This window comes from Miscanthus floridulus, chromosome 8 (genome assembly GCF_019320115.1).
Source record: "Miscanthus floridulus cultivar M001 chromosome 8, ASM1932011v1, whole genome shotgun sequence".
NCBI lineage: Eukaryota > Viridiplantae > Streptophyta > Magnoliopsida > Poales > Poaceae > Miscanthus > Miscanthus floridulus.
In genome coordinates this window covers 54,340,644-54,364,889 of record NC_089587.1, presented here as the reverse complement: position 1 = coordinate 54,364,889, position 24,246 = coordinate 54,340,644, and the positions used below count along the sequence as shown (strand labels likewise).

The 24,246-nt window shown below is 48.2% G+C and overlaps 3 protein-coding genes and 1 long non-coding RNA gene across 10 annotated transcripts; all 4 read left to right on the top strand.

Annotated features, from left to right (window-relative positions):
* Positions 1-1,867: 1,867 nt before the first annotated feature.
* LOC136472095 (CRS2-associated factor 1, mitochondrial-like) lies at positions 1,868-4,025 on the top strand. Its single transcript, XM_066469822.1, has 5 exons — positions 1,868-2,468; positions 2,581-2,708; positions 2,866-3,091; positions 3,172-3,299; positions 3,390-4,025. The coding sequence occupies exons 1-5, from the start codon at positions 1,916-1,918 to the stop codon at positions 3,657-3,659; spliced, it is 1,305 nt and encodes a 434-aa protein (XP_066325919.1). The 5' UTR covers positions 1,868-1,915; the 3' UTR covers positions 3,660-4,025.
* A 5,052-nt stretch (positions 4,026-9,077) lies between these two features.
* On the top strand, positions 9,078-12,490 carry LOC136472094 (uncharacterized). 4 transcript variants are annotated; one of them, XR_010762264.1, is made up of 6 exons: positions 9,078-9,555; positions 9,645-9,736; positions 10,056-10,326; positions 10,452-10,573; positions 11,130-11,199; positions 12,204-12,490. It is a non-coding gene; the product is annotated as an uncharacterized lncRNA (long non-coding RNA). The 4 variants fall into 4 exon arrangements; XR_010762262.1 differs by having other exon boundaries at positions 9,904-10,326; XR_010762263.1 differs by having other exon boundaries at positions 9,645-10,199.
* A 3,533-nt stretch (positions 12,491-16,023) lies between these two features.
* On the top strand, positions 16,024-16,996 carry LOC136472093 (uncharacterized). Of its 2 annotated transcripts, none has more exons than XM_066469819.1 (2): positions 16,024-16,876; positions 16,955-16,996. In XM_066469819.1, the coding sequence occupies exons 1-2, from the start codon at positions 16,163-16,165 to the stop codon at positions 16,979-16,981; spliced, it is 741 nt and encodes a 246-aa protein (XP_066325916.1). In that variant the 5' UTR covers positions 16,024-16,162; the 3' UTR covers positions 16,982-16,996. The 2 variants fall into 2 exon arrangements, with proteins under 2 accessions (XP_066325916.1, XP_066325917.1); XM_066469820.1 differs by having other exon boundaries at positions 16,966-16,989.
* A 31-nt stretch (positions 16,997-17,027) lies between these two features.
* LOC136472091 (protein MAIN-LIKE 1-like) lies at positions 17,028-23,316 on the top strand. Of its 3 annotated transcripts, none has more exons than XM_066469817.1 (8): positions 17,028-17,426; positions 20,707-20,779; positions 20,892-21,566; positions 21,661-21,855; positions 21,938-22,146; positions 22,234-22,528; positions 22,604-22,702; positions 22,788-23,316. In XM_066469817.1, exons 2-5 carry the CDS (start codon positions 20,708-20,710, stop codon positions 22,016-22,018), a joined length of 1,023 nt encoding a protein of 340 aa, XP_066325914.1. In that variant the 5' UTR covers positions 17,028-17,426; position 20,707; the 3' UTR covers positions 22,019-22,146; positions 22,234-22,528; positions 22,604-22,702; positions 22,788-23,316. The 3 variants fall into 3 exon arrangements, with proteins under 3 accessions (XP_066325914.1, XP_066325915.1, XP_066325913.1); XM_066469818.1 differs by lacking the exon at positions 17,028-17,426 and adding an exon at positions 20,334-20,566; XM_066469816.1 differs by lacking the exon at positions 17,028-17,426 and having other exon boundaries at positions 20,334-20,779.
* Positions 23,317-24,246: the final 930 nt, after the last annotated feature.

Below are 24,246 nucleotides of genomic sequence, written 5' to 3'. Positions count from 1 at the left end.
GAGACGACTTTTTACGACCGAACGCGTCCGGTCAAGCTCGACCAGACACACCCAGCGTCTGATCACTCGGTGACTCCTCTGTCCACTGCCACGTTAGCAAGACCAGGCGTACCCTGTCAGCGTCCGATCACTGAGTGACCCAGCATCCGGTCAGAGACCGACGCTACGCGCCCTCTACTACCACTGACCGGACGCGCCGGTCCAACCGAGACCAGCGTCCGGTCACTTACATTGACCTCCGTCTTTTCTGTATAGGACGCCGGTGAAGTTCCTAACCCTTGCTCAAATGTGCCAACCACCAAGTGATCACCTTGTGCATATGTGTTAGCATATTTTCACAAACATTTTTCAAGGGTGTTAGCACTCCACTAGATCCTAAAATGCATATGCAATGAATTAGAACATCTAGTGGCACTTTGATAATCGTATTTTGATATGAGTTTCACCCCTCTTAATAGTACGTCTATCGAATCTAAATGTGACCACACTCGCTAAGTGTCTAGATCACCAAAATAAAATGGCTCCTACCATTTATACCTTTGCCTTGAGCCTTTTGTTTTTCTCTTTTTTCTTTTCAAGTCCAAGCACTTGATCATCACCATGGCATCACCATCATCATCTCATGATCTTCATTTGCTTCACCACTTGAAATGTGCTACCTATCTCATGATCACTTGATAAATTAGGTTAGCACTTAGGGTTTCATCAATTCACCAAAACCAAACTAGAGTTTTCAGCGCCGCCGCACCACGTCGCCAGATCCAACGGTGCCTGGCTACTCCTCACCCGACTGGATCTCATCACCGCCCGCGCGGCCGAGCTCCTAGTCGTCCTCGTTGCGTCCCGTCACCGTCAACGCGGCCGAGCTCATAGCTGCCCCACCGCACGCCCACCGTCGTCGTCTCCTTCACTAGATCTGTCACTGCGCTCCTCGTCAGCCGCGCGCTGCCGTTGCCGTTTGCCGTAGCCATACCCGCGCGTGGCCGCGAGCTCTAAGGCGCCGTCGCCGTCTCAGTCCCCCAGCCTCGTTGCGCACTCTCCACAGGCGCGCGGTGCCCAAGATGCTGGATGCACCACCGGTGGGGATAGGAAGAGGAAGTGGACACCGTCCGGGAAGAGCAAGGAGGTGCCCTGGTGGCCTCACTGCTCGTCGCTGTGGAGAGGGGAGCCGGGGCGCCGCCGTTCCTCATCGACAGATCCGGCGGCGCGTGCTCTAGGAGGGTGGCCGCGGCGCTCCAGTGACGGGGGGAGGGGGGCGCGATCCAGGGGGCACGGGGCGCGAGGCTGACGGGTGGCTCCAGGAGGCCGTCCGCGTCGCCTCCACGGGCCGCCGTGTGTGCCGCCGGGAGGGAGGAGGCCGGGCGCTCGGGGAGAGCAAGGAGGTGCCCCGGCAGCCTCGCTGCCAGATCCTAGTCCGCCGCGCGCCGCTGTCTCCGTGAGCCGGAGTCGCCCCCGTGCTCTCTCTCCCCTAGGGTTCTTCGCTCGTCTCTCGGTCTCTGTACTAGTATCGATGCTTCTTTTGAACTTTCTTGCGTGTGATTAAGATGGGGACCGCGGAGGGCCACCTCTCGGTGAATTTAGTGGGAATTTGTGGTGATTTTTAGCATGAACAAGAGGAGATTTCGTCGAGCTGCTGAGAAACACGGAACCATTCTGTTTTTTTCCGTGTGAAATTCGAGTCTCTAAGGTAATATGGACAATTTCACTGGCCGGCCCCACACCAAACGGCGAAAAACAAACAGAATAGGGACGTAATGACTTGTAAGGCAAAGAAGTATAGAACATTAGTACCTGTGTGCGATCAACTTTTTTTTAATAACTTTTGCATAATTATAAACTTTTTTAATAACAATCAAACCCCACCGCCGCCCGCCGGCTGTCTCCCAGCTCACCGCCGCGCCCTCACCGCCGCCCCATGCTCCTCGCCCCCGACCTCCTCCGCCGCGCGGGCGCACCACCCGGCGTCCCGCCCCGCTGTCACCTCTCCCGCCTCCTCGACCGGTACGGCTTCGTGGCCCCGGCCTCCCTCACCCCGGCCCCGCGAGAACCTCCCAGCGACTCCGGCGCCGCGAAGAAGCGCCGTGCGAAGAAGCCGCCCTACCGCCCGCCGTCGTCGCTGGACCGCGGCGGCCGTCCGCCCGCGCACTCCGACCTCCCCTTCGACTTCCGATTCAGCTACACCGAGAGCACTCCGGCCTCCAAGCCCATCGGGCTCCGCGAGCCCAGGTACTCGCCGTTCGGCCCCGGGCGGCTCGACCGGCCCTGGAGGGGGCTCTGCGCGCCCGCCGTCGACGCTACCCTGCGCGACGTCGAGGCAGAGGATCCCCTTCCCGACGCCGAGAGAGGGTTGGAGGAGGCGCGCCGCCGAGAGCGGGAGCGCGTGCTGGGAGAGCCGCTCACCCCCGCGGAGCGTGCATTCTTGGTCGACAAGTGCCAGAAGAATCGCACCAAGCGACAGATCAACCTTGGTAGGATTTTGCTGGAGCAGCTGTAGCCCGTGGCTTCGCTGATTTGGTGCCTTGGGGGTGCATTTCAAACTGTTGTGATGAATGATGTTGACTCGTTTGTTAATTTCTCTAGGGAGAGATGGGCTTACTCACAACATGCTAAACGACATTCACAATAACTGGAAGACCTGCGAGGCTGTCAGGATAAAATGCCTCGGTGTGCCAACGGTTGATATGCAAAACGTGTGTCATCAGCTTGAGGTAGCTACATGTCCCAAGTCTCCTAGAAAGCATAGCGCTCTTACTCTCAGTTGCAGTGACCATGTATATACAAATATTTAGGAGCTATAGTTTGACATTACTGGTTGTAACATTTGATTATTGAGCAGAAGCATGACTATGGCAACTTCTTGTCCAGGATAAAACTGGTGGCTTGATCATCCACAGGCATGGTAGCCTGTTGATACTGTACAGGGGTAGGCATTATAATCCAAAGAAAAGACCTGTTATTCCGTTGATGCTGTGGAAACCTGCTGAACCTGTTTACCCAAGGCTAATCAAAACAACAATAGAAGGGCTGACAGTTGAGGAGACAAAACAAATTAGGAAGAAGGGCCTACATGTTCCTGTTTTGACAAAGCTTGGTAATTTTGCTCACATTCTCCACCTAGATAGATATAACATATTGTAAATAAGTGTATGAAACAACCATCCTATCTCACAGCCAAGAACGGATACTATGCTAGTCTTGTGCCAATGGTCCGGGATGCATTTTTGATGGATGAGCTGGTACGAATAGACTGTAAAGGATTGCCAAAAAGTGACTATAAGAAGATTGGAGTCAAGCTCAGGGTGAGTGTATGGGTACATATTGAAATTGCATATGTGATTTGAAGACGATTTATAACAGAGTATACTTCCCACCCTCTTATTTTGGTGTAGGATCTTGTTCCTTGCATTCTTGTCTCATTTGACAAGGAGCAAATTATTGTTTGGAGGGGAAAGGAAGATGGAAGCCTACAAGATCAAACACAGAAGCCATTCCTTTCATTTATTGACTCGGATGGTGCATCAGTGAAGGATGAGACTGGTGATCAGGAACAAATACCAAAGGATTGGTCTTCTCATGAGTGTTCTGGGACCAGTAGCTCTGATGAAATGCCAAATGACGAACCAGTAATTTCTGAGCTAGACTCTTCCAGGTCGATCTGACATATCCATAATACACAGTTCACATAGTTGCAAGCTGTTACTCGACATCAACAATTGGGAGTTGTCAAGTCCTCAATGTAAAAGCTTGTGTGTTCCCTATCCATGATAGTTGTATTCTATCACCTGTAGCCATGGCAATTTCTAAGCCTTTCATGTCCACCACTGTTTATGGGCAATGTATTTTTAACCCCTATACATAGATTGATAGAAGTTGCTATGGAAGGATGGAGCAGACACCTGACCTGACATGATTGTAATTTGAGACCCAGGACATATTTTACAAGCTTCATTTGCGTTACACAATAGCATCGTGTAAAGCTTAAGATCATTGATTTAACCCTGCTATTCAGTTACTTCTAGTTCTAGCCTTGAATATTCTCTTTGGTCACGTTGTTGTTCAACTGTCATTTGAGGATTGTTTTGTCCTTTTTTAATGTTGTTTTTGGGCCATAGTATTTATCAGATACCCCTTGGGCCAGGGGGGTGGCGGCGGATTGGTGTGAATTCTTGCCATTAGCCTTAAAGTTGAAGTCCTGCATCTGTATCACTTTTCTGCATTTGTTGATCAATGCATGGTGTCCCTTTGCCCTTGGCTAGTAATAACGGCAAGTCAACAACTCAGGATCAAACAATCCATCCAAAATGTATGTTGTATGATATTCAAGGAAAACAAAGTTGACAACAGGACAGTTTATCCACTGTTTCTGGTACATCTGCACTTCATGCTCATTATACCTTGTCTTTTTTTTTAAAAAAACTTAAAATAAAATACTTGTCAACTTCCATGATTTCTCCACTGATAAAGTTGCAATACCAGTGGATTTGGTGGTGAAAGTTCGAAGCTAGAACTGTCGATTATGAACCATCACTGGTAGTATTATCAGAGTCTCTGTGATGATTTGCAAGCCAACGGTGATAATTCCCATTTGCACTGAGGAACATATGTGCTGTGTCCTGTTCATGTCACAGGCAGAGAGTTATGCAGTGTAATTGTCAGAGTTTCAGTCTGCACAGGGAAGCTCTTATGTTTTGTTAGAAAATTAAACTAAACCAGAAATTTTTGCTGACGGTTTGTTCTAGTTCATCAATTGACACATTCAAGTTTTACCTAGTAGAAAATTAGTTAAGCTAGGTACCTAACATTTGGGAGGGTTCGTCCTCAGTTGCAGTTAGTACCATGACAAACATCGGGGGGAGGGTTCCTCCTCAATTGCACCTGCATCACATGATAGTGCAACAGTGGTTTTCCAGACGAATTAGGATAAACAGCTGCATAGAATGTATGCATTGCATTCAGTGCTTTATCACATAATGGTAGAAGATGGTGCATCACTTCTGATGAAATAAATACTTGATGTCCCTGCTTCTCAGGCCGGTTTACTTACCTCAAATCCACACTTCAAATGAATCTGTTCAGCAACCAAGCCATCAGTTGTACTTCAGATCTTGCAGGAAACCAAGCTCAACATGGCAACTACTTTTGCCGACTCTGATTACCAGTCAGATTGTTTTCCTCCCACCCTCATTTTCAGCACCAGATGATCACTCAGCATGTAGTAAAAACAGTTGAACTGGAAAGTGGAAACATGGGGAAATTCTCCTTGGATCGTCAAAAGATGTTTTTTTAAACTCCATTCAAACTATGTTTTACTTCATTGGTCAGGCCAAAGATGTTTTTCATCAGAAAGAGCAGGGCAAGTTTTGAGCAAGGCAGCATCATTAATCAGGGTTCTAGCAAAACTAAAATTTTCAGGGTTCAAGGGGTGAGGAGTATGAATTCTTGCACTTGACATTGAATCTTGAAGCCCTTATTTTGGGCCTGGTTAGTACTAACAGTTAGGCAACAGCTCAGTCTCAGTCAATTCAACCTAGGTTAGACATTGGAGGACAACAAACTCGATGACAAACATGGATTGTGTCTGTCTGTCTATCTGACAGAGTGACTCAGAGTTCGATTTCCTCCGATACTCACTTTGGGTGACTGCATTTCAGTTTTATGCAGGCAAACATCTCCGGGGATGGGCCATTCAAGATGAGATATTAGAGGAAACTGAACCCTGTTCCATGTCTTCCAATGGATGGTTCAGTTACCTCTAATCCTCACTTCAAATGGCACATATGAATCTTGGTAGCATATCTCTTCATGTTGTCTGTAACCACCAGGCTATCGACTGAAGATGAGATATTGGAGGAAAACAAACCGACCGGCAATCATGTTTACCCATCGAATCCGATGGTCAATCGGTTTGCTTTCCTCCAACTCTCACTTTCAGTGCCTGACACTTGCTAGCTAGGTAACAGGATGGAATGGGAAGAACATGAACTAGCTATTGGGAGGTGAGAAGCTAACCCTGTTACCCTGCACTGGCTGTGAAGGCGTTGCTCTGCAGCTCGACCCAAATTTATAGGCCTCCTTGAGAAGGCACCCTTGGGAGTTTAGGACTCAGGAGAGCAGCAGCATCTGTTTTCTGTTACACCTGCCCTTCATACAGATTAATTATGCCTTGCTGTCCCTTTTGTTAAAAAGCTGCAAAAGCATGGCGCCTCGCCCTGTACTGTGTAAGCGTGCCTGTCACAGACTACTCACATGCAGCTGGGGGGTGTTTGGATGAAGGCCTGGGGTGGAATTGCCTGGCTTGGGAGCTGCCTGTGATCTGCCTGTGCACCGTTTGGTTGAGACCTTGACAACAAGCCAGGCGCAGGCAACACCAGGCGTAAGAAATTGGTCTGGAGCACGGAAGTTGCCTGGCCTAATCACACGTGCAGCATAAATCTACGGTCAATCAACTAGCTTTTGTTCATGATGGAGTACATACTATACGTAGCTTCCTTGCAACAAATAAAAATAATTATTTCTAAACCGCACAAACTATTCTCTTGTGATTTTTTCTCTTTTATCTGGGTACACGGTCGTCTATGAAAAGTAGTACCTAACCTTTCCCCTCTCGTATAGGTAAAAGTCTACTTAACCCCCACCTTTTATACTTGGTCTACTTCACCCCTAACTATGAAACCGTCTGTTTTACCCCCTGAACTTTCTAGAACCATCTATTTTACCCCCTGAGCGGTTTTCAGCGGCGGTTTTGATACAGTAACAGCGAGGGGCGCTACAGTAAAAGCAGGTTGCCACAGTGCCGGTTTTGAATTTCCTTTTTTTATTTATTTTCGGTGAATTTTTAAAAAATCATAGTAAGTCATAGACAAATCATAAAATGAAAAATCTAATTTTATTGGACTCCACATGAGTAGATCTACACAGTGAATATATAATACGGTATGCTTTAGTATAATTTTTTTTTGTAGCTTTAGATTAATTAGAAAAATCCAATTTTGTCTATAATTAATTAGAATTTATCTATAACTAAGTTATACATAGTCCAATGAGTACGAAATTTTTACTATAGTTCAAGCATACAATAATTAGCGTACCATAAAAATTTCACCATAATTGGACCATAGAAGCTGCAGCTATGAATTATTCCAATTAATTACAGACAAAATTAGATTTTACAATTAATCTAAGGCTAAAAAAAAAAATTTGTACTAAAGCATACCGTATTATATATTTACTGTGTAGATCTACTCATGTGGAGTCCAATAAAATTAGATTTTTCATTTTATGATTTTTCTATGATTTTTTAAAAATTCACCGAAAATAAATAAAAAAAAGGAAATTCAAAACACCGACAGTGTAGCAAACCCGGTGGGACTGTAGCAGACTCGCTGCTACTGTAGCAAAACCGCTGCTGAAAACCGCACAGGATAAAATAGACGGTTTTAAAAAATTCAGGGGATAAAATAGACGGTTTTATAGTTGTAGGGTGAAGTAGACCAAGTATGAAAGGTGAGGGTAAAATAGGCTTTTTCCTATTCCTATACTACATTTTCTGACCCCACAGCTGCCCACGTCGCCTGTTTACCCTGTCCGTTCGATTTGCCATCAATTGTCTTCGTATCACAGCCTCCACTTCAGACTTCTACAGCCCTCACCCATGGCCACGGGATTAAAAAATTGCGCATCGCCAAGCTTCTGCGACGCTCGCGACCCCGTGCCCTCCGCCCCTCCCCCATTTGCCAGTTTTACTCTACACAGTTACCATGGTAAACCATGAACTTCCTACATTTTTCTCACTTTCGCTGACGTGGCATGCCAAGTGGGCATGCCAGCGTGGTAGCGAACCTGGAAATCTCTACCAGGCATGCGAAATTACTTGTTTACCCCTGTTGCTTCTCTCTCCATCCTCTCGCTAATGCGTGGACCCCACACGTTAGCTTCTCCTTCAACCCTATCTCTTCTGCATAGAAGTTAGTGCCGGTGATGGTGGCCGCCAGCGCTAGAGCTTCCCGGCTCCCTCCTCCCCGGACGAGCGCAACTCCACTAGCGTTGGCTGTCCGTCGCCACCGCCGTCGCGCCTAGGGGGAAGCATGACGCGTTTGCCGTCGTCGAGGCCGAGACCTCCACCGCCTACGTTGAGTTCCGCATCGTCCTGCTGCCGTCGAGCCCGGGCCCGGTCCTCGGCTTCTCTGTCGGCACGGACAACAGCGAGGATGGGAGCAGCAGATCCTCCATGGCTACGAGCGCGCCGCGCGTTCCGCTCCCGCAGTGCGACCACGCCTCGGTGGCGCTCTCCCCGCGGGAGCATGAGTGGGGACTGGACGCTAGAGCTAGAGCTTCCCGCCCCCTTCCTCCCCGGACGAGACGCCTCTACGCCTGCGCGCGAGGGCAAGGATGCCGTCGACAGATCGGTGGAGGCTGAGTCGGGTGAACTCACGCACGTGGACTCCAACCGATCCCGGCTGACGGAGGTGGGGGCCGGCGACGAGCTGCGGCGCGCAAGCACCACCACCACCCCCCGAGCCCGTGGGTGCTCTCTGCGCAGCTTAGAACGACACGTAGTGACCTGGCCGCGTGCACTCGCGGTGGTCATGGCAGCTTCACCGGCGGCGGCGAGCTGCGGTGAAGGAGCCGATCCGGCCGGAGGAGAGACGCGAATGGAGAGGCGCGGTGCAGTGGAGGCGGCTGCACAGTCGGAGGGGCAGAGGAGCGACGAACGAGGCCCCTCCGGTGTCCTCCGCTTCGGCAACAACGACGACCATGGAGGTGAGGTGCGGTGAGGAAAAAGATGGAGTTGAAGGAGAAGCTGACGTGCGGAGCCCTCGCGTCAACGAGAGGAGGAAGAGGGCCCACGCGTCAGCGAGTGTCGTGAGAGAGAAACAACAGGGGTAACACAGGTAATTTTCGCATGCCCGTAGAAGTTTCCAGGCTCGCTGCCACGCTGGTATGTCCACCTGGCGTGACATATCAGCGAAAGTGACAAAAACGGACGAGATAAAGCTAGCATTACGATGGTAATTATGTAAGAGCAGTATAAAGCTACCAAACGGACGAGATAAAAAAAAAAAGCAAACGGAGGAGTGCTAACATGGCAAAAAGTAAAAAAGACCTCCCCAGACCCTCAGCGCCCCGGAACCCTCCGCCGCCCCAGCCTGCCCTCAGTGCCGCGGGCTCAGCGGCGCGCGAGCCGTCCAGCACCTGCTGCCGCCTCGGCGTTACCCCCGCCGTCGCCGGGCATGGCATATGTAGCCCACCGGAGTCAACCTCCTCCACTCCATCTCCGGTACCTCGGACCCCACGTTGTCGCGCCGCTCCCCGCCCCTGCCAGCGCCGCCTCACGGGCCGTCCCCATCGCCTAGGTATTCCGGATCTGCGTCGCCATGTACGTCTACCTCGCATTCCACCATGGACGGCCGAATCTCGCGCTGCCCCGCGGCCTGCGCCCGCGGTGCTACCTCGCCGCGTCAACGGCTCCTGCGCCGCCCACGCCGAATCCACGGACGCACCGTCGGGCAACCTACAGCTGTCGCACATCCTACAGGCTGTCGCGCTCCATCCTAGGTAACATCATCTGCGAGCTCAGTCCTCTAGAGTTCAGAGTTTATACCTCCATCGTGTTCAGCTCAAATCCAAATCTATGATGCGGACAGGTTATACCATACAAAAGGAGCAGATCCAAGAGAAGAGCTTCCGCTTGTGATTACCAATTTGAATGAGAGTGTTTAACGTCAGAAAGATGCAGGTCTGTATTTCTACCTTCCCATCGTAAACAGCTTTGTCATATATTGCTCAGGTTTAAGCAGATTTTGCTTTGTAAGACCAAGTATAGCAACTTTATTTCTATTTCCTGTTATGTATGAAGTAATTCCTGTCAAGGTAGTTACTGAAATCTTTTTCTCCTCCTTACAGCCAGCAGATCCATATCCTACATGTCATGAGGCCTTTCGTATTTGCTATATGCTAATATATATCACTTATTGTTCCATACTACCTATGTTCATTGTCATCTGCTTTCCAACCATTGCATGGTTGCTAATGCAGTCACTCTGCTTTTTTACCAGATTTCTCGAAGCAAATAGATAAATGCTGTGACCGGAAGGTCCCGGGTTCGAGTCGCGGTCTCCTCGCATTGCACAGGCGAGGGTAAGGCTTGCCACTAACACCCTTCCCCAGACCCCGCACAGAGCGGGAGCTCTCTGCACTGGGTACGCCCTTTTTTTTCTCGAAGCAAATAGATAAATGCTGCACCAACTGGAGAAGCCCACAAAAAGCGTAGGCTTCAAATGTTGGAGGATTCACAAATCGCAAGCATTGCTCCATTGCAACCCATAGGTCTCCTCTATTAGTGTCACTTTTAGTACTTGGGTTTTAGTCGTGCCTCCTAAAATTAGCAGTCTATTTTATTCATGCAACTTCTAATTCATATAACATTTTCTTTGTCATGCACTTCTTTGCAGAAACTTCTATGAATGATAGTGTGCTGCATGGAGCACTACCTCATTTTAGTGCTGCCCTTCCTATGAGTTCGTTTATAAATCTACCCGTCCTGTTTGATGATGTTCATGCAATCACCATACAGGTACAATCTTTGTCCTTTTGTTTTCTCAGAGTTATGGATAATAGTTTGAATGCCTTTTGTCAGATAGTTCAGCACATGTTTGTTATTTCATGGATAATAGTTTTAGGCTCTTTCAACCAGTTGTGTACACCTTTCTTCAGCTGTTGTGCTGTCTGAACCAATTTTATTTTTGCCTACTCAAAGTGATAACATCCTCATAGGCAGAGCGAAAACAATAAACGTGCAGTATATCATTTAAATGTGTAGTTCTTAAGGGATATGCATTCTCTAGTACAATGCAGCTGCAGTAAATGGAACCATTTGCTTCATTTGGTTTACCTAATTTTTTTTGGGCTAGCCTTTTCCTGGTTATGATAATGATGGCTACCGCTCACTTACATTCTTCTGAACATTGCAATAGACTGCGATTTCTGTATTGTCTTCACTAACAGGCATCAAGTTCTTTGGTCTAATTTTCATAGGGATTCAAATTGTTTGATTCTTCATTTAAATTATTTCATCATGTGAATTCAATGCAAATAAACTGATTCCCACAAACTTGGCGGTGTTTTTTTAGGGAGGCATGGCGCTGTTTTGATGCAACACTTATTGTGCCTTTCGACCAGTACGACAATAGACAACTCAAGGTTAGTACTCTGCTCATACATTGCTTGGCCTAGCAGTGCAATATCAATTTTAGTTCCCCAAACCTAATTGCAAATGAAAATTTAATGAACCTTGATACCTTCTGTTGAACGAAAATATGAATTAGGACTAACCTAAAATTATATGTGCTTTCAAGTTAACTCTACTTTAATTTGCATAGAGTAGGATGTGCCGCTGACCTGCCAAAGGCAACATTATTCTCCCAGACAGATAATTTTGTACTTGTCTTTATTTTTTCCTAAAGTTTTGGAAAGCCCTGCTCAACACCTAGATGTAAATCAGTTCTACAATACGCAATGGCCTGTGCACTGGTCTTTTTATCTTTCTTTGCCAAAAAAAAATGACATGGTTTTGTCTCGCCATTTAAAATAAGTTATGAAATTATTAGAGTTTGGGACCCTACTCCCTTAACTAAGTTAGAAGAATGCAGAGTTTACAAAATTATCTACATTAATTGCATTTAGGCAGTACAGGTTTTGTTCAAGGAGTTCGATTGGAATGTGATGAGGCTGAGTTTAGCATATAATATATACACAGCTGTTTAAGATCCTCACAGTACATTGAACTATGGAACCTTCTATAGTAATTGCATTTTTGGCAGATTTAAGTACTGATTTAATAGTGTTACATGGGCAGAAAGTGGGGTCGAAATTGAAACCAAATTTGAAATGTACGCAATAAATAGAGATAGTCAATTGCATCCTTTTGGTGATAAAATATTTTATTCTTCGCTGAAAGTACCATATGACTTTTACAGGAGAAAGAATTAGACTACTGCCAAGATCAGTCGTATAAGATATTTTTTGTTTGGACAATATGAACTTCCATCTAAAATATACACAATCCGCAGATACCTCATTTCCTGTATGTACCATTTTATCTGCTATATTTAGCCATGAACTCACTGCAATACATGTTTAAATATTTATGTGCTTATTGTTTGCTAACTGACATTTATCTCATGCCTTACCTTCTTATCTTACAGTGCCTTCAATTTACCAGATGTTTTACGGAGAATATATCCCAGATTTGCTAAGCATGAGGAAGAATTAAAGGAGTATTTTTAGTTTTGGGACAACCACATTGTATTTTATGATGAGAACATTGTACAATGTGAACAATTCTCAGAGGTACCAGGTGCCAATATTTAAGGATACTAACATGTGTAATGTATTCAGACTCCTTTTATTAGTAAACTTATATGTGTCAGAGCTAACATGCAAACTTATATGTGTAATGTATTCAGACTCCTTTTATTAGTAAACTTGTATGTTGGGCCAGTGGTATGCTAAAAAAGGCTGCATGCCCTCTTCATGCATTTTTGTGTGCAGATTTTTAGTTTGAATGCATTTCATGTGCACCAACCAAGGTCTGAATCTGATGAAAAACAAAAGGCTCACAATCCTTGATGTATATAAAAGTGGCCCTCAGTAACAGCTATTTTTTTGCTTTCCTATGATTAACTGCTCCTCTTTTAGATTTCTGTGCTTCTTATGACTCAGAGCTTGCTAGCCCGCGCAACTGCGCGGGGTTCCGGCTAGTTAATATTATTTATATACTTAAGCATATTATTCTTCTGAAATTAATATTACTTATATACTTAAGATATATTATGTCTTCTGAAAATTAACTTATTACCATTCCATTAGACAAGAAAACATTGTTATATCTTTCATTAGCCTATCTAGTCACAAGCTTCTAACCAAATAGATCCTTTCAACTTGTCTGGCCAGGCAGATTTTATCAAATTTTTAGGTATTTTTCAGGCAACACTTTTTGCTAGGTAAGTCATCTAGGTTCCAACCAAACAGGCCCTGCTGCCTGCTCTCATGCTGTCTTCAGTTCAGTTCACCATGAACTAAATTTGAGAAATATTTTACTGTGTTTTAAAGTTTCTTTGTAGTGCAAGGTGATATAGAGACACGGTTTACACCCATTAGATAAAGAGCACTGCTGCCATCACATATTCACATGTCACTAAATTGTGGAATTCCTGACGATATATCAAATATCTTGCATTTGCCATGTCAACTGACACCATGTTCGCTGGATTGTTTCTGTGGCTTATAAGCCGACTGATGCTGTTTTGTTGTTAGAGAAAAACACTATATCATGGCTGATAAGCATGACTGATACAATCAAGCGAACAGGGTACGACACACTACGAATTCATTTGGACACACGGGCCACGGCTGAAATATATAGTTTTAGGGTGCATCTCGCTGTATAAAACAGTAACGCTGGCAAGCGGGTGTTCGTCCGCCTAGACGCTTCATTTATTGAGCCGTGGCGCTAGCCCAACTGCTCCCTCCTATCTGTTCGGGAGTTTCTCAAAAAAAAAAAAAGAAAAGAAAAGAAATCAGTCTTCCTGACTCGCGGCACTCTTCCTTCCCCACTGCATCGCACCCCGCGCGCAGCACTGCGCCGTCGCTCACAGCCCCGTCGCCCACCAGCGCAACCGCGCCTCCTCATTGCTCCGACTCGGCATCGTGTCGTGCCTCCCTGCCCACTTGCCGCGCCGCCAACTCTTGTTCCCCCGCACCCTGGACCGCCGAGGACCGCTGGCTCCTTGAACTCAGGGTGGGAGCCGATCGAGGACCGCCGACTACCCTTCTTTCGAGATCTGTCCGTCACCTCCCTGAACTCGATATGGGCGCCATCTTCTCCGCTCTTTGCCTCCACTCGTCGACGTAGCTCCGCTCCTCGCCCCGGGCTGCTGCCTCTGGTGAACTCCGCACGCCGACGAGCCTCCAGAGCGCATGTTGGAGAAGCGTATGTTTCAAGTGTTTCAAATATTTCAGAGGTATGTTGCAAGTGTTTCATAGGATGTTGTATTTGTTGCAATGGTTGTACATGTATGTTGCAAACGACTATTCCCAGTTTTATTTGTTTTTCAGACGTATGTTGTAAGTGTTTTATCTGTATGTTGCGTATGTTTGCAATGGTTTTCAAGTGTTTTTAGGTGTTTCATTCGTCTTCTTTTGTATGTTGCAAGTGTTGCATCAAGATATTTTAAAAATAGATCGTGTGTTGCACATGGGATGCACGTGGGAAGTGAAAGAGGGAGCGAGCGGTCTCCGTGTGGGTGACGTCTAGGCGGCGCGGCCCCTGCATGGGCGCGCGAGGCGTAGGCGTGGGCGGACGATGTCTAGACAATGCAGGCTCCGCGTGGATGCGCGAAATGGGGCGGACTGCAACCACGGGCGTCCGTCCAGACGTACTAGTGCTACCGTGTATGAAAGTGTAATATGTCCATAATAGGCATTCACAACTCTGAAACGTAATCTATTCCGAGATTTTTTTAGAGAGAACAGCAGGTGCTTCTACTGAAATATATTAATAAAGGATAAAAACGCAGTACTACAAGGAAAAAAGACAGGATGCAAAGCATGGGCAACGAGGTCAGGAAAAAAAAGGAAACAAAAAAGATTTGCTCTAGGAGTCTAGGTTCAAAGTCGGACTCGACCTCGACCCCTTCATTACGCGGGAAACAATTCCATCCGCGGAACTCGCTCTATATATATTTCGACACGCCAAACTGGATAGCCGCAATACCACCAATCCGCTTTGCGATCGAATTCTTCTCCCTCTCCGCATCGACGACCAGGGGCGGAGCTCAGTGGCGGCCAAACTGAGCTCCGGCCCCTGCTTGTCTCCAACAGATACGAAGGGCACTTAGCTCCAATAGATGCATGCCTGCTGCTGAAGCTTAAAATAGATAAAGCCTGTCACCAGTTGAAGGACAGTAGAGAGCTAAACATAGACTCATCTCGAACTTTTGCATTCAGTATTTCAGTTCCCAAGTGCGAATACTTATGCCATCTCACTTGTTGCCACTGGTCTACAATACTCTCAGGCCCATACTACTTACTTAGGTGAATCCATGACGGTGTTTTGTACAATTGATATTAGGACAATAATGTTTCTAGTATTGAATTAGCTCCCCCCTTATCTTGGAGCACGCTCCGCCACTGTCGACGACCCATCTGATTTTGATCTGAGGCAATGGAGGCGGAGGAGCCGCCGCGTCGCGGTGGCGGCGTCAGGCGCATGAGCTTGTCGGAGGGCCAACAACGCCTTGTCATCTCCGATGTCCTCCTCGCCGTCGTCGCCCTGCGACCCCTGGTGCACGTTTGGGCCGAGGTTGGAGTCGGACACGGCGCGAGCGCGATCGGGAAGCTGTCCCTTGACATCCCCATCGCGCCTGTTCGACCGGCGGTGGAGCTCGGCGGCGACGGCGAGTTCGTCCTCCGCCACGACTCGGCGTGTTCCACTGTCCGGTTGTATGGATACTTTGTTGACACGCTAAATACAGAAGGCGAGGGAGAGGCGACGACGGCGAGGAGGACATCCGCGCGGAAGAAGTGCCCGACGACGAGGAGCAGGATATCTGCTCGGAAGAAGTTCCCGACGAGGAGGACATGGACGCAGAAGAAGTGCTCGACAAGGAGGAGGTGTTAGCATAAACCACGTCATGTACGTGCATGGCGTGTGTGTGTCAGGTTGAGTCGTCGATGGCGCGCGTGTTCGAGCTCGCGTTGGAGTCCATTGACCGGGTCGAGTCCGTCGTGTGGGCGACGTGCGGACGTAGAGTCAGTCCAGGCAAGAGTGCGTGCTCTACCTGGTCTAGTGCATGTGTGTGCATGCAGTCTATTTTAGGATTGCATAGTCGGTTGTTGCAGTCCAACAGTAGCATGCAGAGGTGTGTGGCTGTGAGCACTGAGGACCGCTTCTTGGGATGCTACGCGTGGTGGCGCTGGCGTCCCTCGAGTTCGTGGCTCCACGAGTGCATGCGTACGTGCGGGCGAGTTGTTGCTCGCTGGCGCCGTCGCGGTGTTTGCGCCGGCAAGTCTATGTCTATTGTTCATGTTCTCGTAATCGTCCATCGATCCTCCGTTCCTACAGGAGGTGCCAGTGGAGTACGAGCCCCTCACCGAGGAGGACATGGCGGGGCGATACGACAGCGATAACGGCGAAGACGAGCAAGATCGTCATCCGCGCAAGGCCGGTGACGGAGAGGCAGCCGCGGAGAGCAGCAAGGCGTGGAACAACATCGCGCTTGTCGACGCGCCGGCCGGGGTCGTCGTGCCCGATGGGGAGTTCCTTGGGCCACCACAGTTCGCCGCCGTCAAGAACACCGCGGGATTGATGCGGATCGCGGCTGGGACCGGGAGCCAAGATGGGAATAAGGAGATCCTCGTGTTGTACCGCTACACCCGGTTCTCGAGGACATGGAGCGGGCGCCGCGGCGTGGAGGCGTGCAGGAGGACGAGGCTGCACTGGCTGCGGTTCGCCGTCCCGGCCGCCGGGGACATGGAGAGCGCTCTGGCGTGGGCCCGTTCGTCTCTTGGCCCACTGATCTACCCTGGCCTCTTCCGCCGGGAACTCGGGGACCTGTGGTCGAGCCTGGCGGCGCCGGCGGTCATCAACGCCAAGGCCATCCCGCCGCAATCCACGCACCTCCAGGTGGTCGTCGACGTGGGCATCCTTCGGCAGGAGGACTACACGGCAGAGCGCATGGAGCACGTGCGCGGCGCGCTGGAGGCCACCGTGGGCGAGGCGTGGCCCGAGTACTACCACGTCAGCATGGAACTGCACCTTCCGGAGCCGGTGCTGCGCGAGGAGGGCGGGGACGACGGCGCGCGGCCGGCGAAGCGGGTGAAATTTTCGTATTTTGGTTTCTTTTGAAAATAATTTTTAGAAAAATACCAACGCCAAAATATTTTCTGAAAATAGACCATTTTTAGGCGTCTTAGCACATGACGCCGAGATATGAGGCTCGGCGTCGTGTCACTCAACGCCGAGGTACTGCCACGTCACGGAAGACCGGGGTCGTCGTCGACACGTTGGCGCGTGGGTCCGAGACGTCGGCGTCGTGTCAGCCGACGCCAAGTACCCAACCTCGGCGCGGTCGGACTGAGCGCCGAGCTCTGGCCCCATCCGGAGCGCGGCCCAGGCGGCCCAACAAAGCACGGTGGCCCAGCAGCTCGGCGTTGGGTCACTTAACGCCGAGCCTCCAGACCTCGGCGTGACCCGACTCAACGCCGAGGTCTGGACCCTTTAGGCCACGCCGAGGCCCCTTCTTCCTCCCTTCATTCTGAAACCGCCGGCCTCCCTCTCTTTCTCTTCTCCCCCGCGCCGCCAGCAAACCCTAACCCCCAAAATCGACCCCCGGTGCCACGATCTCGACTCCCGAAGCTTCCTCGAGGTAATGGTCCCTCCCCTCCTCCATTCTATCCGCGTAGATGTGCTTACATTGTCCCTAATCATGTGGAATCATGGTTGTTTGGTGATTTGGTATATTTGTGTTTTCATTTGCAAAATGTATGGCTAAGGATGATTGCGTGCATTGTTGTTTAACTGTTTTATGTGATGAACATGTTAGGTTAGTTTGGTTTCTAGTTATTTTGGTCATTAGGGTTATTTGTTTATTGTAGGTGTCATTAGGGTTAGTTATTTGTTGGTCATTAGGGTTACTATGTATTTTATTTATTTGTTGGTCATTATATTTCAATTTGTTATGACTAGAAATGATTATGTTGTTGGGGTTGAAAAACTATGAAATGATATATTTTAGTTTCTACTTATTGGATTGAAATATATTCATATGTTACACTACTTGTTGTGTGATGGCTGTAGATGGATAAATTAGTGAGGTTGCATCATGGAGGCCGTATTGTTAGGACAAGAGATGATAGTTTGGAATTTCTGGACATGCGTGAGGAGTTGTTGATTTTTTCTGAAACATCATCTTTGACCCAGTTAGTGGAGCGAGTGAAGGTTAAGTTAGGCTGGAATGAAGGAGACGTGCATGTTCAGTTTGAAGGTGTCATAGATGTTGGGTCATTGAAGGGTCCTCGGATCAAGCGGTTGCTCAAAATTACAAGTGAGACTGAATGGAATGATTACAAGGCAGTTGTATTGGCCTCAGAAGTGCGATCTTTGGATTTAGTAGTAAGTAAGGAGTCCGGCTTAGGAAATGATAACTTCGAAGCATGGCCATCTTCCCCCGCTCACATAGGTTATGGTCCTTTGCCTGAAGAAGAAATACTTGTCACACAACTAGGCTACGGTGGAGATGAGGAAGAGAATCCGGTTGCCGATGGTGAGGGCAATCATGATAGTGATGAAGAGGATGATGATTATGTAATTGTTGATGCAGAAAAAGGTTTGGACGACGCTAGCGGAGACTTTTCTATTGAGGATGAGCTTAGCGACGAAGATGATCTTAGTAGTGAAGAAGACTTTGGTGATGCTAGGGCTACGAACCGTTTTGACATGGAGATAGCTGGAGATGATGAGTCCTTCGTAGAGGAGATAGCCGAAGACTCTGATGACGATCGCCCTGTTGGTCGTCTGAATTTAAGGGAAATAGAGATATTGTCTAGGGTCTTGCCTTGGAGAGATCCACTAGTTGGTGATTTCGAGGACCTTAGCCATGGTCATAGGGCAGTAGCTGATGGTGGGCCAAGTGATACAACTGTGCTTGATGTTAGCGGTTGCCTCATCATATGGAAGGGCATATTGTTTGCTACCATGGATGAGTTGAAATCATGGTTGCAAGAGTACTCCATTGTACACAACCGACCTTTTAGGGTCATCAATTCATTCAAGGAGAAAAGGTACACTGTTGCTTGTGAAGAACAACAGTGTGGTTGGAGAGTATGTGCTAGGAAGACGAAGGCAGGCAAATGGAAGATTACCTCAGTGAAGCAACCACATGTTTGTGCCACTGCTGAGGCAGAAGAGAACCATCTGCAGCTCAATTCTAGGTTTATTGCAAGGCAGTTATGCCCCGTGGTGAAGCATATGCCAACCATTACGGTGTCTGCGTTGGTTGAGATCATCTTCCAATGGTACAATTACTATGTCAAGTATGGGAAAGCATGGAGGGCAAAGTAGCGTGCACTGGAAATAATATTTGGAAATTGGGAAGAAGCTTATGAGCGCCTCTCTGTAATGTTGAACGCAATGAGGGCCGTAAATCCTGGGATGCACTTCGAGTATTTACCTAAGGAGGGTGAAACAAGGAATGGTAGCCAGGTATTTGGAAGGGCATTTTGGGCGTTCGGGCAGAGCATCGAAGCATTCAAGCATTGCAGGCCCGTCGTCTCAATTGACGGGACCTTTCTTACAGGGAAATTTGAAGGCACAATGCTTATTTGTATTGGGACAGATGCAGAGGACCAGCTTGTGCCATTGGCCTTTGCGATTGTTCGGAAGGAGGACACGGATAGTTGGTGTTGGTTTCTCAGGCTAGTAAGACAAGTGGTAATTGGTCTGGGACGTGATGTTTGTGTGATATCCGATAGGCATGCTGGCATTCTGAATGCCGTAGAACAAGAGATTCCTGGTTATGGCCAAATACATCACCGGTGGTGCACCAGACACCTTGCTCAGAATCTTATAAGGCGTGATCACACAAAGGACAACTTCAAATTATTTGAGGAGGTTTGCAGGCAGCAAGAGGTTCAATTATTCAAAGACAAGTTAGATGCCCTGAAGTTAGCCCCAAATGTTGATGGCAGGCAATTCTTCAGCGAGTTGATGGCGTCGAAGGATAAGTGGTCACTTGCATATGACACGGGTGGTTGGAGATGGGGCTTCATGACTAGTAACATGGCAGAGATGTTCAACAGCCTTCTAAGAGGTTGTCGTGGTCTGCCTATGATTGCTATTGCCTCATTCACCTTCTACAAGTTGAATTCTTGGTTCATTTCGAGGAAGAAGCATGCGAGGTCTCTATGGACAGCAGGCAAAGCTTGGCCACTTTTAGCATCTCAGGAACTAGCTTTCTCAAAGAAAAAGTCTAAACGACAAAAGGGTTCATGTTTCGATCCGATCAACCATGGATATGAGATTCTAGAGGGTGGTGGAACTAACATTGGTGGTGAAGACCGGGGTGCTCGAAAACATGAAGTAGTGATCAATGAGAACAAGTGTATGTGTGGAAAACCGATCATATACCATAGGCCTTGCTCCCACATGATTACAGCATGTCGCCTTAGACGTGTTGACCCTGAGGTCCCTCCCCATATGGCCGCGGAGTTCTCTTTGAGGAACCTAATGAGCATCTGGAATCCTCAGTTTGAGCCATTTCTTGATGAGAGTCAATGGCCTACTTATGATGGCCCCAAGTATGTGGCTGATCTTGGTTTACTCTGGAAGAGTAGAGGACCTAGGCGGCGGAAGCGGTTCAGGATGGACATGGACCGAGCCACGAAAGGTAGATCAACCACGAGTAAGGTTGGGAGACATTTTGTAGAGGACACCCAAAAGAGCCGTTGCTCTGGTTGCCATAAGCCGGGCCACAATAAGAGAAAATGTCCTGAACTACTTAGACAACAGGTATCCATCAAGCTAGCTACTAGAATTGCTTTGTGTAATGGTACATTGGTTTACTTTTGTTTTTTTTATTTTTATGTTACTTCGTACCACATACACATGCTTTAACTTATACTAATGGTTTGGCATTGCTTATGTTGCAGGATGGATCGGTTCCCCCTTCTTGATCCAAGGTTCGATGAGCACCACCGGGCTCGGAGGATCGAGAACGGAGAGGTATATTCAACAATTCGTATGAAAACATTGCATTGTTCATGTTTTGCTCTATAGTCCATGCTCTTTATAAAGTGACATGAACTAATACTTTTTCATGCTTGTTTTTTTGCAGGTTTTGAATGTGCTGAGGCCAATGACACATGAGGCCTCTATGACCATGGTCTACGACGAGAGGTACACGCCCCTCCTAAAGCTGGCGAACCATGCTACCGTTGCTCGTGTTTGTCGTCGAGGCACGCCACCTTTCAACCTAGCGGTGCTGATGGCGTTGATAGATCGGTGGCGTCCGGAGACACACAGTTTTCACCTACCATGCGGGGAGATGACGGTCACTCTCGAGGACGTTGCCATGATCCTTGGAGTCAAAATCCGAGGATTCCCAGTGACAGGAGACACGGAGTCTAAAGGATGGCAGCAGCGGGTTGAGCACTTCTTGGGACGGCCCCTAGCGGCAGTTGAGGCTGGCAAGAAATGGCGCAGTAGTGGGGTGTCCCTAAGGTGGCTTCGTCAGCAGTTTTGGGAGTGCCCACCCAACGTAGACGCCGAGACCGTGACATACTACTGTCGGGCCTACGTCCTCCACATGTTAGGTACGGTTCTCTTCCCTGACGGCACTAGAGACACGGCGTCCTGGATGTACATCCCGTGCCTTTTGAACTGGGAGGATGCCGGCAATAGGAGTTGGGGCTCGGCTATACTTGCCTTCCTGTACCATCAGCTTTGCGAGGCTTGCCGCCGTCCTAGAGGCGCGCACGCTACAATGTTAGGCTGCATCACACTGTTGCAGGTAATAAAGCAAAGTTGTACAAGTTACCACTACAATTCAATGTTTTTTCTTAACAAAAGTGATTAACATTCATGTTTCCACTCTTTTTTTGCAGATTTGGATGTGGGAGAGGCTTCTAGTTGGGAGACCGCATCAGCTTGATCCCCCACAACCTTGGTTTCCTCGAGGAGACGCAGTTGTCGCCCCTACCATGGCACACCTCTATGAGCGAGCCCACGGAACATACCATGTGTCACGCCACGCGTACATCAGCTTCACCAACGAGCTGGACACCCTTTTGCCACAGCATGTAAGTTTCCCACCCTTTTGCCCTAATCGAGGATATGTGCACAAATTGAGTGTCGACTAGTTGATGACGACGTTGTGTACAGGTTCAATGGAGCCCATATCGGCGGAGGCAAGTAACAGATCTCAACTTGAGCGCCTTGTGCATGGTAGACGAGGACGTCTAGACGATGAGGACCCCCCTTATTTGTTTCTATGCAGTGGAGTACCATCTCCCTCACCGTGTAGCACGACAGTTTGGTAGGCTGCAGCCTTCTCCGCCCAATGATTTCTCCACTGGTTGGCAGCTCCACAAGTACGTAGCATACAATATTTTGTTCGTTTCACATGAAAGAATCATTGAGTAGGCCTTCATATTGCTGATTTGGTGTAAAATTTGCAGGTTCAACAGACAAAAAAATAAGAAGATCACCAACTGGCAGCTGGAGCACCAGCGCTACATTGATGAGTGGATGTTGATGGAGCAGAACAACATGGGCATCCACGCCGTCCATCGTGACAAGGCATTCCATGATTACCTTGTTTGGTTTGGTCAACGAACAAGGCTTCAATTGAGGCCCGCTTGGATGGAGCAAGACATTGCTGACATTGCGAGCGAGGATGAGGGCAACAACCCATATGACCAAGCTACCCGAGAAGGCAGGCAAGTTGAGATCGCCCCTGCGTTAGCCAGAGCTGTAAGTGATACAACTATTTCAATCTCTGAGGTCTTTACTATGATAGAGACTTAAATTATTGTTTTTGTTGCATAGAGCATGGAGATAATGAGGACAGTGGCCGACCAAGGAAGGGCATTGATGATTCCTGTGGGCGATCCTGATGAGGCCTCCATGTTACGACAGCACATTCAGGTAGTATTCTCTCATTCAGTTGATGTTACATCTTTATATAGTTTTGCGACCAACCCCACTTACTAATAGTGCTTTCAAAATGCAGCGTGCCATGCATCGCCTACGAAAGGTAGCTGCACACCTTGGATGTAGACGTTCCCTGGATGTGGCAGTCCCACAACAGCTTGGTGCTGGACCTTCTACTGCACATGTTGGAGGGACTTCATCTTCACATGGTGCACATGGTGGTAGGACTTCTTCTTCACATGGTGCAACAACTACTGCAGAGGGTGGTCAAGGACATGGTCATTATGATGATGAAGTTGATGAAGGACAGGGAGAGTACTATGATCATGAGTATGATGAGATTGGCATGTCCCAGCTTGGAGATGCACCCCAAGGAACTCAAGGCCCCTCCGATTCTAGACGTCCACATAGGACGCTCAGACCAGTGGACAGGTACACTCTAGGTACCTATCCGTTTGGGAGGGGAAAGCGTTACGCTCGCCGTCCACGTTAAGGTACAAGGAGCGATAAAAGATCCAAAGACTTCATATGCTTTATTTTGTGCATGGACTATGTATGCATTGGACCTTGTACTATGTTTGTTGATTGATGAAGCATATGTATGGACTATGTTGGATGTTGAATGTGTTGGACTATGTTGGATGCTTAATGTGTTGGACCTTATGTATGTACGGATGTTGAATGAATCTGTCTGTCGGTGTGGTCATGTGTTATGTGAATGTGTGGAACGTCGCCATGTTTCATGTTTCTAGCTATTAAGGGCCTCCGTCGCAACTCACAAGGAAGAAGGGGTGTCATCATCCCCATCCTCCATGTTACGATCAACCTCTGTTGGATCCACGGTGACATGGCAAGCACGCAAAGGGGACGAAGCGGCTTAGGAGAGTCAGGGAGCTAGCGAGCTCAGGTCCGTTGTTGGCACAATGTCATCGTCGGCTGATTAGAGTAGTGGGAAATAGTGAAGCAAATCAAAGAAGAGGTATATTTTGGTGAACCCAGGGGCTCGGCGTTTAGTCATTTGACGCCGACCCCTGGTACATACTGGAAAACAATTCACCAAAGCACCGAGGTGCCCAACCTCGGCGTTTAGTCGTTTCACGCCGACCCCTGGTACATACTGGAAACCCTTGCATCGAAGCGCCGAGGTGCCCAAGCTCGGCGTGGGGTAAATTGACGCCAAGCCATGAACCTCGGCGTGTTACGACTAAGCGCCGAGGTTCGGCCCAAACCGGGCGACGGCCGTTGCCAAACCCTAGGGTTGGCGTGGGCCGACTCGATGCCGAGCCTCAGCCCAACTCGCAAATGGCCGAGCCAAACCCTAGGGTCGGCGTGGGACGACTAACACGAGTTATACTAATAAGAGTAGACAAGTTATATTTATGTTTGTATGTTTGTTCCTGTAGGAAAAACCGATTGTTGGTTCGATTTCAATCCCCTATTTTTAGAGAGACTCAAATCTTTTTTTTCAGTTTGGGAATCAACCATAGTACATGAAACTTAGAGGTAGGTAAACTGCAATTTATGAAATAGCGGAGGCA

Bases quoted from the DNA above. Each gene is read 5' to 3' on its own strand.
- LOC136472091 (XM_066469816.1), top strand. From the start codon at position 20,681: ATGGTTTGGCATTGCTTATGTTGCAGGATGGATCGGTTCCCCCTTCTT. The intron at 20,780-20,891 runs GTATATTCAACA...GTTTTTTTGCAG, and splicing joins GGAGGATCGAGAACGGAGAG to GTTTTGAATGTGCTGAGGCC. The intron at 21,856-21,937 runs GTAAGTTTCCCA...CGTTGTGTACAG, and splicing joins ACACCCTTTTGCCACAGCAT to GTTCAATGGAGCCCATATCG.
- LOC136472095 (XM_066469822.1), top strand. From the start codon at position 1,916: ATGCTCCTCGCCCCCGACCTCCTCCGCCGCGCGGGCGCACCACCCGGC. The intron at 2,469-2,580 runs GTAGGATTTTGC...TAATTTCTCTAG, and splicing joins CAAGCGACAGATCAACCTTG to GGAGAGATGGGCTTACTCAC. The intron at 3,092-3,171 runs GTAATTTTGCTC...CCTATCTCACAG, and splicing joins TCCTGTTTTGACAAAGCTTG to CCAAGAACGGATACTATGCT.
- LOC136472093 (XM_066469819.1), top strand. From the start codon at position 16,163: ATGGCGGGGCGATACGACAGCGATAACGGCGAAGACGAGCAAGATCGT. The intron at 16,877-16,954 runs GTGAAATTTTCG...TTCTGAAAATAG, and splicing joins GCGCGCGGCCGGCGAAGCGG to ACCATTTTTAGGCGTCTTAG.